Genomic DNA, 13,033 nt, shown 5'->3' with positions numbered 1-13,033 from the left:
CTGTGTGGTTATGGATAAATCATACATCTATGAAAGTGCTAGTGTTTGCTCAATGTAAATGACACTCAGACTAATTGAAAATTAGACATCATCTGTAAAACTTTATCCACTTTTTGGGGTCGTAAAAATGGAAAATATGCCCAAGTTTTTGGAAAATAAACCATATAAGTTCATGTATTCTAGAACAGAGATTTTTCTTTTGAGCCCCCTTTTTTTTCCCCAATTTTACAGTCCTGTCATTTTGAAAGTCTTCATATTATCTACATATGTTTCACTTCACAACAAGGCATAAAGAAGCCCAAATTGCGGAGATTCCATATTTGGAATCATTAAAGCATGTCAAATGATGTTAATCTATCTGGTTTAATTGTACTGATGAAACACTTCCTTTAGTATTCTCCAATGCTGAAATATTCAAATCGGGTAATCAGCTGATAGGAGACTTAAATGAGATTGAAAGAAGTTGATATTGCATTATAGGGTTCTACGTCTAATTGTAATGTCATGGTTTCTAGTACTTATCTTATGTGACTACAAATTGATATTCTTCTGCACAAGTTTTGTTCTTTAGTCAGTTGGGTGGTTGACCTTTGGGAGGTTTTGCAGGCAGTGCAAAATCTAATTGATGAGGAGTTCCAAGGGATTGTACATTTGCGGACATCAACATTGCATAAAAAAGTTGCATCTGCTCGTCATGATTTCATTAAACTTTCAGGCTCTGAAAACAAGCTGGAAGCATTACTACAGGTCCAATGTTGCGCACCATATATGATTTCTTTTGTTTTCTTTTTTGTTTATCAATTAGTGACTATTTTTGTATAAAGATAAGAAACTCATAATAGCAATGTGTAGCACTATACAATACTGTGTTATTTATCCTGTGAAGAGCATCTTCAGTTTATAGTTTGGTATTCTTAATGATAGATGCTTTTGTATGTATCCAGTATGAAACATGAAGAGCTCTTTAGTTCGACTATTTATGTGGACAAGAAAAAGCATTTGTTAGTTGCTTTGTATTGCATCAGTCTAACAGTGGGAGCTTTATTTATTTATGTTTTTGGGTGGAAAGCAGGTTTTAGAGCCTAGTTTGGCAAAAGGAAACAAAGTAATGGTATTCTGTAACACACTTAATTCCAGTCGTGCTGTCGACCACTTTCTCAGTGAAAATCAGACATCGACTGTCAATTATCATGGCGAGGTGCCAGCAGAACAAAGGTAAGACCAAGACAGAACATTATAACATATTATCTCCCCAGCAAACTAAACCCCCTTTTCCATTTCATTCCCAATCCAGATGTTTGTCTTTGTACAGTTGTGACTTGTGAAGGCAATAATTTGTGATATACGTTTCTGTTGTAAACCATAGAATGGTTTTAGCACCAATAGACCATTTCGAAGTTCTGCTGAAAATTATCTTAAAATTCTATTTATGAAGTCTTTCTCCTGCTTTGTATCATCCTTTTTGCGTGTATGCTGCTTTTCTAACTCGCCTGGCTATTACATCAGATTTGAACTTGAAATTAATTTATCCTGCTTGGAATACTTTTTCCTTAAATTACCTAGATATAGGCATTATTTAAGTACAATTTGTTATGTTTACGCTTTAGGTTTTTAGAAAGTATCCATTTCAAATGCTTTTTTGGATTTTGCACTTCTTGTAAAAGGGATATTTGTGAACATTCGCTGCGATCAGCTATACTCCATTAGAATTCCTTCTAAGCCTCAAATTTCTTTCTTTAAAAAAAAAAATAATAAAATTAAAAAGAAAATCTTTTTTCTTCTATGTTCTTCCTATGCAAAAAGCAAAGTATCGTTTTACTTTGCACTTCTTGTAAAAGGGATATTTGTGAACATTCGCTGCGATCAGCTATGCTCCATTAGAATTCCTTCTAAGCCTCAAATTTCTTTCTTTAAAAAAAATAATAATAAAATTAAAAAGAAAATATTTTTTCTTCTATGTTCTTCCTATTCAAAAACAAAATGACAATTGACTTCTAGTTCTAACGTGGTTGAACTGTCTTCATTGAATCAAAGCAATCTAAATTCAAGAGAGAATAGCTGATTAATGTGAAGATTTTGATGTCCCATTTTAGTATTTAACATCCTATCATTTGAATTACAGGGTTGAAAACCTCAAAAAGTTTAAGACTGAGGATGGAGATTGCCCCACACTGGTCTGCTCAGACTTGGCTGCAAGGGGGTTGGACTTGGATGTAGATCACGTCATCATGTTTGATTTTCCATTGAACTCTGTAAGCATCAGCTTCTTGTTGGGTCAATTTTTGTTCAAGTTTTTTCACTTTCAGTTTTTCTTTTAATCCTAATCATTTCTGCTTTAAAAGCTCAACCTTAATCTCTATTTATTTTTTAGATTGACTACCTTCACCGTACTGGAAGAACTGCTCGTATGGGTGCAAAAGGTGCAACAACTCTTTTTCTTGAATTTCCTTCTTATTCCTATTTTCTTGAGCGAGCATACAACAAAGGCATTGTAACTTTAATAATCTCTGCCCGTCCTATTTTTACCTACCCCGTGAAGTTGGAAGGCCCTCTTAAATTGTAGGTATCGATTTAGGGGTAAAGAAATGATTTACCTTGTCTAGGAGAAGATAAATAAAGTATGAAAAGAGGACCTGAGACTTGCTCTAAATTCATGGTGTGCATTGTGAAAATTAGATTTAAAAGCATGAAAATTATCTAATATTTTAGCTTCTCAAGCTACATCTTCCTATGTTAACAAGCAAATATTTCTTTGGATGGTTTTTCCTGTTCATTTTTTTCGTAGTCCTTCCTTTTGTTGGCTAAATTCGTGCAATGGCATTTGCTATTAGCAGTGCAGCATGGCTAAGCCTTTTTTAAGTGACTGTTTTCCATAAATGTTAAATTAATACATTTCTTCCTTTTGCAGGGAAAGTGACAAGTTTGGTTGCTAAGAAGGACGTTGCTTTAGCCACCCGAATCGAGGAGGCGATGAGGAAAAATGAAAGTTTGGAATCTCTATCTGTAAATAGTGTGCGGCGGGACATTGCCAGGGCCCGAATAACTGAGCAGAAGGGGAAAAATGAAAAATTAATTAAAGTTGCAAAGCAGAGAAGCAGAGATTCAGCAAAATCATATCAGGATCAAGGAGTGAAATCCAAAAAGGCATCTGGTCCAGCTAAATTTGCAAAGGCAAGCGTTAAGGTATCGAAAACAGTAAAGCTCTCCGGTGCAAGTAGCTCAAGAAAATCTTCTTCGAGTGCAAGTAGCTCAAGAAAATCTTCTTCAAGTGCAAGTAGCTCAAGAAAATCTTCTTCCAGTGCAAGTAGCTCAAGAAAATCTTCTTCGAGTGCAAGGAAGCAAGTAGTGAACAAAGGATCCAGTGCGGCAAAATCAACTTCTTCAAAATTAAACGTTGTCGGGTTTAGGGGGCGGAATTCTTGGTCAAATAAGAAAGAACCAGCAATGGCCAGATGATTGTAGGTGAGTTTTGGCTTAGTTTATGATTGATTGCTTATCAAATTTGCAGTTACCATGTAAGTTTGGCATCCAAAATTATCTTTGTAATATTCATACAAAATTTTCCCTGCATCAAATTTTAGTGATATTCATTCACTTGGTGGGTTCTGAATACAAATATTCAAACGAAATATGTTGCTATTCACCAGTTCATCCATTGAGACCTCTGAGAAGGATATGTCTCAAGAAAATCCGAGGACGATAACAATGTGTCGATAGAGTAGTAACAACAAGAACAAATTTGATATATACCTATCCATATGTATAATATATAATATATATAAAACTGAAACTGGCTTTCCCTCGTAGCCTACTTCCAGGTTAGTAATAAACGCGGACTTTTGGCAGGTGTGACAACATTCCCTTCCGAGTCATAGATTATGACACCAGAAAAGTCGGGCAGTTGGCACTTTCCACCCATCAGTATGTTCTTCTGCCAAACCGAGACTTCTTGTTCATCGCTAGCATCCGTGCTTCGTTCGATATTTCCGTGTTGAATGTGCATAACAGGATCATCGGTGTCGGGTTCATAGCAAGCTCTCCATTCACGCCATCTACGCGAGTGCGAGGCGCACATGAACAGCGCCATGGCGCACAGGAAAAGGGTCATCCCTCCCATGCCAAGTTGAAACGTGTTTGTACTTTGTGGGTTGTGGGAGAAGAGAGGAAGCTGGCGAGCCATTGAGGTGATATGATACGCATGATATGGTTAAATACAATATATATAATGATAATCCAAATGGGAGGAGTTGGATTTTGAGGATTTGTTAACAGTTTGCGTAAGAGAGTGGTTTTGGTGATCTTTGACTTCCTTCTCTCCTTTCCGTTCTTAATGTTAGTTATGCTGATGATTATCTAGTTCATGGATCCTTTTTGAGTAGGTGATCCATCTCTCTCTCCCTGGACGACAACTCCACCACCTATTCCGATTAATTATTGAGAAATAAGTAAATCAATGTGGTCATTTTTAGCTATTTAGGCTCTGTTAAAAAAAAAAATTAAAAAAAATACAAAGAATCCCGAGAGAATTCCAAAAATCCCCTCATAATTCCTTTCAATTTACGGCCGGGGTATCAAGCTTATTTGATTGACGTATCAAGCCATATTTCAGTACTATATCCCCTAGTCACGTTGCTCTTATTGAGATAACTAATCAAACTGATCGACCAAAGTAGACAGAAAATGGGATTCATCCTACTCACATAGTGCTATCTGACGTATGCGAGTACTTCGTTCATTTCGCAGATTCCTATATCCCCTAGTCACGTTGCTCTTATTGAGATAACTAATCAAACTGATTGACCAAAGTAGACAGAAAATGGGATTCATCCTACTCACATAGTGCTATCTGACGTATGCGAGTACTTCGTTCATTTCGCAGATTCGAATTTTCAATTCAAGCTGAGATGTGACATTTTTTTAGAGCTTTTCACTGTAACAAAAAAAGTTAGATGTGACATTTTCTGTGAGTTTTTTACTGTAGAAACCTAAAACTGAAAATTTGAATCGGTGAAATAAACGAGGCCGAAGATTTATCTCATAAAAACGCCCATATATTAAGGTATTACCCTATGGGCGTTCCCTTAAACAGTTTGTACATGAATTATCAAGGCCAATTGTAAAAAATAAGCCCACATTTAAAACTTATGTTAATAAATAACTAATTTACCAATGTACAAAAATTAATAGGGTCTTTTTATGTTTTGAATTTTTTACTTTTTTTTTTCTCTCTCTCTCTCTCTCTCTCTCTCTCTCTCTCTCTCTCTCTCGCTCTCGTTTGTCGGTATGCTCTCTCTCGTTTGTCGGTATGCTCTTCTCTCTCTCATCACCAATCGTAACTTTACTAATGTACGATAAATACTTTTTAATTATGCTCATAAATCTAGAATTTATCGTACGGTAGATCCAGGATTTACCATTAGCACACATATTGTGTTATTCGTAAATCTTGTATTTATAGTGTAAATCTAAGTTTTACCATATAAGATTTACTATCAGAACACAATTCCTATTCTTTTGTAAATCTTCAATTTGCACTGTAAATCTAGAATTTACTATGATCAGTAGAGATAACACTAGTTTTTGAATCCCATTCGTGAAATTTCAAACATCAAACCCGACTGAATGTAACTAGTCCCGGCAAGGAATGATTGCTAACAACATGCAAAGCCTTATAAAATGGAAATGGGACCATGCGAGCTCCATTGATTCAGCATAAGCAAACAAAGAACACTGATCAAAATCAAGAAGAAAGACCTAAACTTGCCAATTGTACAAATTTAATTTATTTCGGAACGACATTGGTCTATATGTCGTGACAAATTGTACCGTACTGTAAAAACACTCTTATGCAGTACAATTCATGACAATGCGTCAAAGGGTACAAAAAGCGAACACTAGTTTGTATTCAACAAATATCCAACTTCCGGCCTGATAAATTTCAGCTACTATGATAAAATCCAACTAAAGGTATAAATCTCGGTATGTCAGTATCTAACTGAATAAGCAAAAAAATTACAACTCGCGAAGCCCTCTAGAATGGACTCCCGGCAAGAATAAAAATGAAATGAAGTCACTGATGGAAGTCCGACTGGGTTCGATGCTTCGGCATAAACATACGAAAAAGTTGAATACGACGAGATCCTCATGAAGATGGCTGAAGAGAGTGGACGACCTCTTCAGCTTTTTTCTTTAGAGCTTCTGGTGACTCGAGGAGATGAAATGCTTCTGTTTGGTCTATTTCAACTGTTATCGCGGCAACTTCTGCGTGACTACTTTCAAGATGCTCCACAAGGGAAGATAGATCTTCACGTAGAACCTAGAATTTTATGCAAATATAGAAACTCAATAAAACTAACAAGCGGTCCCTAAAAATGTGTGAAAGAATTCCAAAACTAAGATGACAGACCAGTCTCCCGCACCTTTGTTATCATTGAAGTAACCAAAATAGTTTGTACACTTTGATCATTAGAGTTTGATGCATGTTCCTTTAGTGGACTCAGGAATTTCTGAATCTCAGGACCTAAGCCATGATTAAATATATCATCCACCTCATCGAATACCTATTAAAAATCAATGTCATCATTCAATATAGTACAAGACATAAAAAGAATTTCAAGTCTAACAAAAGAGACAAGAAGACTTCTACATCCGAGGAAAATTGAGAACTTTGGTACTAATTGAACTAAACAATGCACAAGGGAACTAACCAAGTATCTGATTTCATTAGGGACAACGCTACCCTCCTCTATTTTCTGAAGCACTTCACCAGGTGTTGTAACCAATAGGCCAACTGAAGCATCCGATGCATCTTCCTGAACGTTAGACTCAAGTTGACCATCCTCCACTGTAGTCTTCGACTTCACAGGTTTGAGAAGGAACTTTACCACAGTAAGGAGCTGCAGAGCCCATTAATGTCAATCCCAGGAGAACCGTTACAATTCTTTGAGACAGCATGAAAAGGTTAGGAAGGAAAGAGAAAAGACAGAACTAGACCTTCTCGGCAAGCTCCTTTGTGGCACACAGAACAATAGCTCGGGGAACCTTGGGCTCTTCACTGGACAATTTCGCATCCCGTCTTAGGCGCTACAAGAACAAAACATCTCAGAAGCATTTCATAAATACTCGGAAAATCACAATGCACCCAATTTCATCGCTCCATAAATTTAAGCATTAGCGTGAGGAATCAGAGAAGAAATTACTTTATGAAACCTGATAACAAATATACACAGTAAATAATGCCCATTCATTCATTTCAAAATAGTAGGCTTCTTTTGGAATTTGAGGAATGTATTAATAAAGACAATTCTTACCGCACCAACTAACAGGACAAGTTTTGTTTCACATACGTTTTCAAGGCAAAATCACAGTTTTTCTTTCTTTCTTTTTTTTAATTTTATGGCCACTTAAACAGAAACAGAAATGACAAACCAAAAAGCATAACAAATACATCTCATCAATTGACATACGACTTGCATCGAAACATAGAATATCTCTTATGACAAACTTTACATGGACATTTTTTTTAATGACAAAGTCAAGGCCATATTTTCTCAAACGAACTTCATTTGTGTCGCCACTCAGTGTCACTCAAATACATATATCATCATAAAATAGAAATCATTCACAAAGCAAAGGGCAGAACACTTACAAGTGGGAATCAATTACGTATAACAAAGCAAAAACGATCAATTTCAGCAAAAAAACAAAACAAAACACGACCCAGAAAAAGGAAGCACAAGTGCACAACAAAAACACAAAATCTGGATTACCTGAATCAAAGGCAACAAGTAGGTTAAGACCCCAAGAGTGAAAGACCCAACAGACTCATTATGAGAAGTGAGAACCAAACTCTTCCCTTTCAAGATTGGAGGAATCCCAGCACAGTGAATCTCCGCAGGAAACAGAATACCCAGCTCCTTAACAGCCTCAGTCAGCCGCTGGCCCACACCCAGATGCCGAAAACTCGCCAGCTTCGCCTCATTCATCTCCTTATAAGAAATGGGTTTCTGCGGGAGAACCATGTCGCTTCTGGGGTTCGGTTGTTTGTCGACGTTGTTCAGACGAGTGGTGGTTTCGATGGTGATGTGGGCGATTCCGGTGGAAGAGAGAAACCTGCTGAGACCGAGAAGAGAAGTGTCGGGGTTCGTGGGTGATCGGCGGGGAAGGTTCGAGTGGCGAAAACAGAGTTTCAGAAGAGCTCTTGCTGCTGTTGATGTTCCTCTCATGGCTTTCCTCGCCTTCGTCGCCGCTGCTTTGCCGGTTCGGTTTGTTTTCTTCCTTCTACTCTCTTCGCTCCGAGTGAGGTGTATGGAGGTGTTGATTTGTAGCGCTTGTTTATGTTTGGGCCTAGAGTAGGCCCAAGTGGAGATGAGAGTACTTGGAGGTTCATGGGAGAAAGGTGGTCGAGGAAACAAGGAGAAAGGCACAAGTATTAATTTTTATATGTTATTTTTAATTAATATTTTGTTTAGTTAAATAATTATATTAATTAAAATGATATTAATTAAAAATAAGAGGTAAAAATTCACACTCATACGCTTGTTCAGTTCGCTGATTCAAGTTTTTTTACGGTGAGAGTTTTTTACTGTAACAAAAAAGTTAGATGTGATTATTTCTGAGAGCTTTTTACAGTAACAAAATTCAAATCGGTGAAATAAATGGAGGTAATTTCAGCAACTTCTTTAAGGGTAATTTAAAAATGGCTGGAAGTTTTGAGAATGAAAATAATGAACAAAATAAAAGTGAATTTCTTCTTAAAAAAATAATAATAATAAAAGTGAATTTTTAAACTATCATGTCTCACCTCTCCCTAAATCCTGCGACCATAGGACTCAATCGACGGGCTGCCTTATCATGGCGACAGGGGACAAAGAAGGCTTGCCACGTCACGACAAGGCTCGTGACATTATCGCGAACTCGAATCTCATTTTCTTCTCTATCTATAGATCCTTTATTGGTGGTGGTAGTCATGTTAGGGTTAGTTTCAAATCTAGACTAGAGTATTGGAAAACCTTACCCAATTAGGATTAGTTTCAATTTGGGTATTTCCTTTTTCCAATTTGAGGTAAATAAAAACTTATATTTGGTGATAAAAATTGATAAATTATATTTTTATTACATGAATGATGAATTTACTAGGTAAATAATATATCTACTAACAATGGATTGAAAATATTCAGTAAATAATACCTTTTCTAATAAATAAATTGGTAAATACTCGGTAAATAATGATTTTTTTAGGTATAAAAAGTAGTAAACAAAGTATTTATTTAGTATAAAATTGTTAAATGCTAGGTCATCAAACGGCAACTCCGGAGGGGCATCTCAACTTCCAACTGTTATTGAGGTCTAGGTCCAACCATATCATATATATAATTGCTCAACTCAGAACGTCAAATCTCGCTTCATCGAACCTGACAAGACTCCCGATCTTCATCGGCAAGCAACAATATCTCACAATATCTTTCCAAAGCTGCCTACAAGGAAGGCATATTAGCCTTTTATACAAGCAAATGATGAAATAACTAGGCTGGCAACTTAAATGACATAAACATGAAGGACAAAACAGAAGATATTAAAGCCTAGTTAGTTTTGTAAATTTGAGTTTTCAATTTGAATTAAAATGAACGAACCCTAAAAAAATTAGATGTGACATTTAATTGTAAAAATTTAAAATTAAAAACTCAAATCGATAAAATGAACGAACCCTAAAACTTCTCAATACCGTTAGGGTCACTAATTTTAATCTCAATTCTTATACCAATTTTTAAATTATCGTCCTTTTTTTAATAAATATTTAAAAAATTATCATGTCAATTAATAACTAAATAACTCAAAAATTAGTATAAAAGCGGCATGTTTAGTTTGCTGATTCGAGTTTTTAATTTGAGTTGAGATGTAATTTTATGTGAGAATTTTTTACTGTAGTAAAAAAGTTAGATGTGATTAGTTATGATAGCTTTTTACTGTAACAAAACTCAAATTCTAAACTCAAACTAGCGAAATAAACAGAATCTTAGAAAGATCCGTGCGCTTTCAATGCCAGAGCCAGATGAACGATAAGACGCTGGAAATATCTATCTTTTTCTGATTGATTTGTTGAAGTGGACGACGCTCGTAAACTTCGCTCTTCACTTACACTATTAACTCACTTTAATAGATGTGTTGTTAAGTTTTTTCTTTTTTAATTTGCGGGAAACAAAGGAAACAATAACAGGGGATAACGGATTTGGGCGCTTCTGTTTAGTCCACGTGGAACTAACAATATACTGGTTTTTGCTTAGAAAAAGAAAAAAGAAAAATACACAATATAGCATATTTAATACAAAAAGTAGAGGCCCCGTTTGTAATTTAATACAAAACAATTTAAATTACAACCCGACTTTTTTGATGCAGTATTTCTCTTAAGAAAATAAAATGTTCAATTGGTATAATCGCTTCTTTCAATCTTTTGGATAAAATGGTTAATTAAACCAACATCAACATTAAAAATTTCTCATATAGTTCATAAATTCTGGTTTTAGAATTGGCTTCTAGCACCATGTAATCTCAAAAAATAAAATAAAATAAATAAATTGGTATAATTGATTCTTCCGATGTTTTCATAAAACGGTTAATTAAACCAACATCAACATCAAATTTTCTGATGAAGTTCATAAAAAGTGACAAGGAAAATTCAACTCTGAGTATTTTAGCACGGTCTCAATCGATTTGGAATTTCAAATCACTTGTAATGTTCAGGTTTCAAAACACCAACATAAGGCAGATTCCTGTATAATTCGGCAAAGTCCATCCCATATCCCACAACAAAGTAATCTGGACACTGCAAGACAGATTAAAGACAAAAAAAGGTCTGAAATGTCATTGTATGGTAGTAGTGGTCATATGCGACACCAAGACAACTATGGAGACGTTTGGTTCATAGATTAAAATCATAAGATTAAAATTATTTTTGATTTACGTGTATTTTTTGTGAGAAAAGATACTGTAACGAACTATGAATTATGATTCAAATCGGGATACAAATTCTCTAACCAAACAACTCCTATATGTTTCGGCAAAAAGAGTGGATGCATAAAAATCAAAATGATGAATTGCTCGTGTTAATTCATATAACAAAAAGTACACCCTGCTTTCTAGCATATTTTTCCCCATTTTGGTCCTTTGTTCCTAAAATGCTTTATATTTTTGGGAAATTGCAATTGAAATTTGCTTTTTAAACATTAATCATGATGAAATTAAAGTAGGGGTGTTAAAAGCTTGCAAATAACCAATTCACTCAATCCAATCCAATCTACAAAGTGTGAATAGCCAAATAAGTGCATATTGGATTAGATGGAATTTGTTAAAAATGGGTTAAATTCGGATCGATTGTTGCTCATGTAAAAAGTAATTAGTCAAAACGGTCCGCACTAACTATAGTTTATGTTTTTACGTGGAATTGTGAATCTTAGTTTTGTTATCACTTGTCTAAAGTGACAACGAATTTAATAATTTAAGATTGGATTAGTTTTCATTTTTAATATCACTTCACTGTTTAAATTCGCAAGCATGTTGTATTTTTCAAAAGAAAATATTTTGGATAAGAAATTTTCAAAAAAAAAATCCAATTTTTGGGGACTAGATTCAAAACATAGGGGGAAAAAAAATCAATCCAATCTGCGTACATGATATCATATAGGATCATATGAGTATTGAATTGCAGATTGGATTGCACATGTCCAATGATTGGATTAGTTGGTTTGTTGAACACCGTAAAATTAAGATAATTTTTTTAATACCATTCTTAAGCAAACTTGTTATAATAATTGAACATTATAAGAATTAGAGAAATGTTAATGTTATTTTTTCTATTATTTTTTATATTTATTATTTGATAATAAATTATATTATTTAAACACAAAATAAAATAGGAGAGTCAACGTGTCAGTAAATTATAAACAAATAAATATAAATTATAATTTCTAATAATGCATAAATTTAGGGAGGGAAAACAGGAAAAAAAATAAATAAATGGATAATCAAGAATCCCTACCTCAAATCCAGCATAAAACTTGCCCTGGCCAACAAGCTCAAACTGAACTTTTCTCCTCGCTGGTTTATCAAGAAAAGTACACACCGATACAGACGTCGCTCCTTTGGATTTCAAGTGCTCCACCAGACACGCCACTGTGCTTCCCGTATCCACAATGTCCTCAACCTGGCGCCAAAAAGTCCAAAACACCCTTCCAATTACCACCAAACACACCATCACATACATTTTCTCGAGAAACAAACAAACAAGCAGCTAAACTTCACATATTACGTTACCAGGATTACGTGCTTTCCCTTGACATCGAGCTTCAAACCGGAGGAGATTCTCGGTCGGCCGGAGGACTCGGTGCCGGAGCCGTAGGATTCGGCGCGGACGAAGTCGACGGAGACGGGAAGGCGGATGAGGCGGACGAGGTCGGCGAGGAAGAGAAATGCGCCGGTGGCAACGCCGACGACGGCGACGGAGGGAGGCGGAGAGAGGGCGGAGAGGTCGGCGGAGATTTGGGAGGCGAGGGAGGAGACTCGGGCGGCGATCTGGTCTTGGGTCCAGAGAACCCTCTCTATGTGGGAATCCATGGAAATCTCTCTTGTTGTGATTCCGCTGACTCTTTGGGGTGTTTGTGTAGGTTTTTTCTGGCTTGGCCCTTTGGGCGCGAGTCCTATACATATGACTTGAAGACTGAAGTATATAAAAAATGAAAATACTTTACAAACAAAATAAATTAAAATCTTTATGATAATTATTATGTAATTTTATAGACTAAAATATGAAAACCATTATAGAAATGGGAGTTTCTCACGTGCACCCATCTTTTTGGGACCGGTAGGCCTAGTAAATTTTTAATTTCTATTGGCTGTCATGTGTAAGGTGTACGATAACAACATGTATTCAACCACATAGTATTTTTTCTGCTTGGTCTTTTGAATTCATCTTTCCTTGCTTTCTGTGCTGTCTTTTTTTCTCGTCGACAACTCTTCAGTGGACGCTGGAGCATCAGCA

General features: G+C 35.7%; 4 protein-coding genes across 4 annotated transcripts; 1 reads left to right on the top strand and 3 right to left on the bottom strand.

The window, feature by feature from the left end:
- The first annotated feature begins 336 nt into the window (after window positions 1-336).
- Window positions 337-4,387, top strand: LOC21384850 (DEAD-box ATP-dependent RNA helicase 39). The gene is made up of 7 exons (XM_024167391.1): window positions 337-369; window positions 607-747; window positions 1,073-1,215; window positions 2,123-2,252; window positions 2,372-2,420; window positions 2,909-3,462; window positions 3,847-4,387. The coding sequence occupies exons 1-6, from the start codon at window positions 337-339 to the stop codon at window positions 3,454-3,456; spliced, it is 1,044 nt and encodes a 347-aa protein (XP_024023159.1). The 3' UTR covers window positions 3,457-3,462; window positions 3,847-4,387.
- LOC21384849 lies at window positions 3,809-4,180 on the bottom strand. The gene has a single exon (XM_010100799.1). It carries the CDS (start codon window positions 4,178-4,180, stop codon window positions 3,809-3,811), a length of 372 nt encoding a protein of 123 aa, XP_010099101.1.
- A 1,489-nt stretch (window positions 4,388-5,876) lies between the features above and the next one.
- LOC21384848 (DEAD-box ATP-dependent RNA helicase 39) lies at window positions 5,877-8,290 on the bottom strand. The gene is made up of 5 exons (XM_010100798.2): window positions 7,770-8,290; window positions 6,994-7,083; window positions 6,708-6,896; window positions 6,420-6,560; window positions 5,877-6,316 (listed from the first exon to the last, which is right to left on the bottom strand). Exons 1-5 carry the CDS (start codon window positions 8,223-8,225, stop codon window positions 6,143-6,145), a joined length of 1,050 nt encoding a protein of 349 aa, XP_010099100.2. The 5' UTR covers window positions 8,226-8,290; the 3' UTR covers window positions 5,877-6,142.
- A 2,356-nt stretch (window positions 8,291-10,646) lies between these two features.
- On the bottom strand, window positions 10,647-12,712 carry LOC21384847 (hypoxanthine-guanine phosphoribosyltransferase; the record flags this gene model as incomplete). Its single annotated transcript, XM_010100797.2, has 3 exons — window positions 10,647-10,822; window positions 12,035-12,199; window positions 12,310-12,712. Coding segments are annotated over 3 exons (667 nt in total), but the record flags the coding sequence as incomplete, so codon positions are not given.
- Between the last annotated feature and the right edge of the window lie 321 nt (window positions 12,713-13,033).

Source organism: Morus notabilis, unplaced genomic scaffold (genome assembly GCF_000414095.1).
Source record: "Morus notabilis unplaced genomic scaffold, ASM41409v2 Scaffold524, whole genome shotgun sequence".
NCBI classification, from domain to species: domain Eukaryota; kingdom Viridiplantae; phylum Streptophyta; class Magnoliopsida; order Rosales; family Moraceae; genus Morus; species Morus notabilis.
Note: the sequence above shows the minus strand (reverse complement) of the source record. Positions and strands in the feature narration are given on the sequence as shown.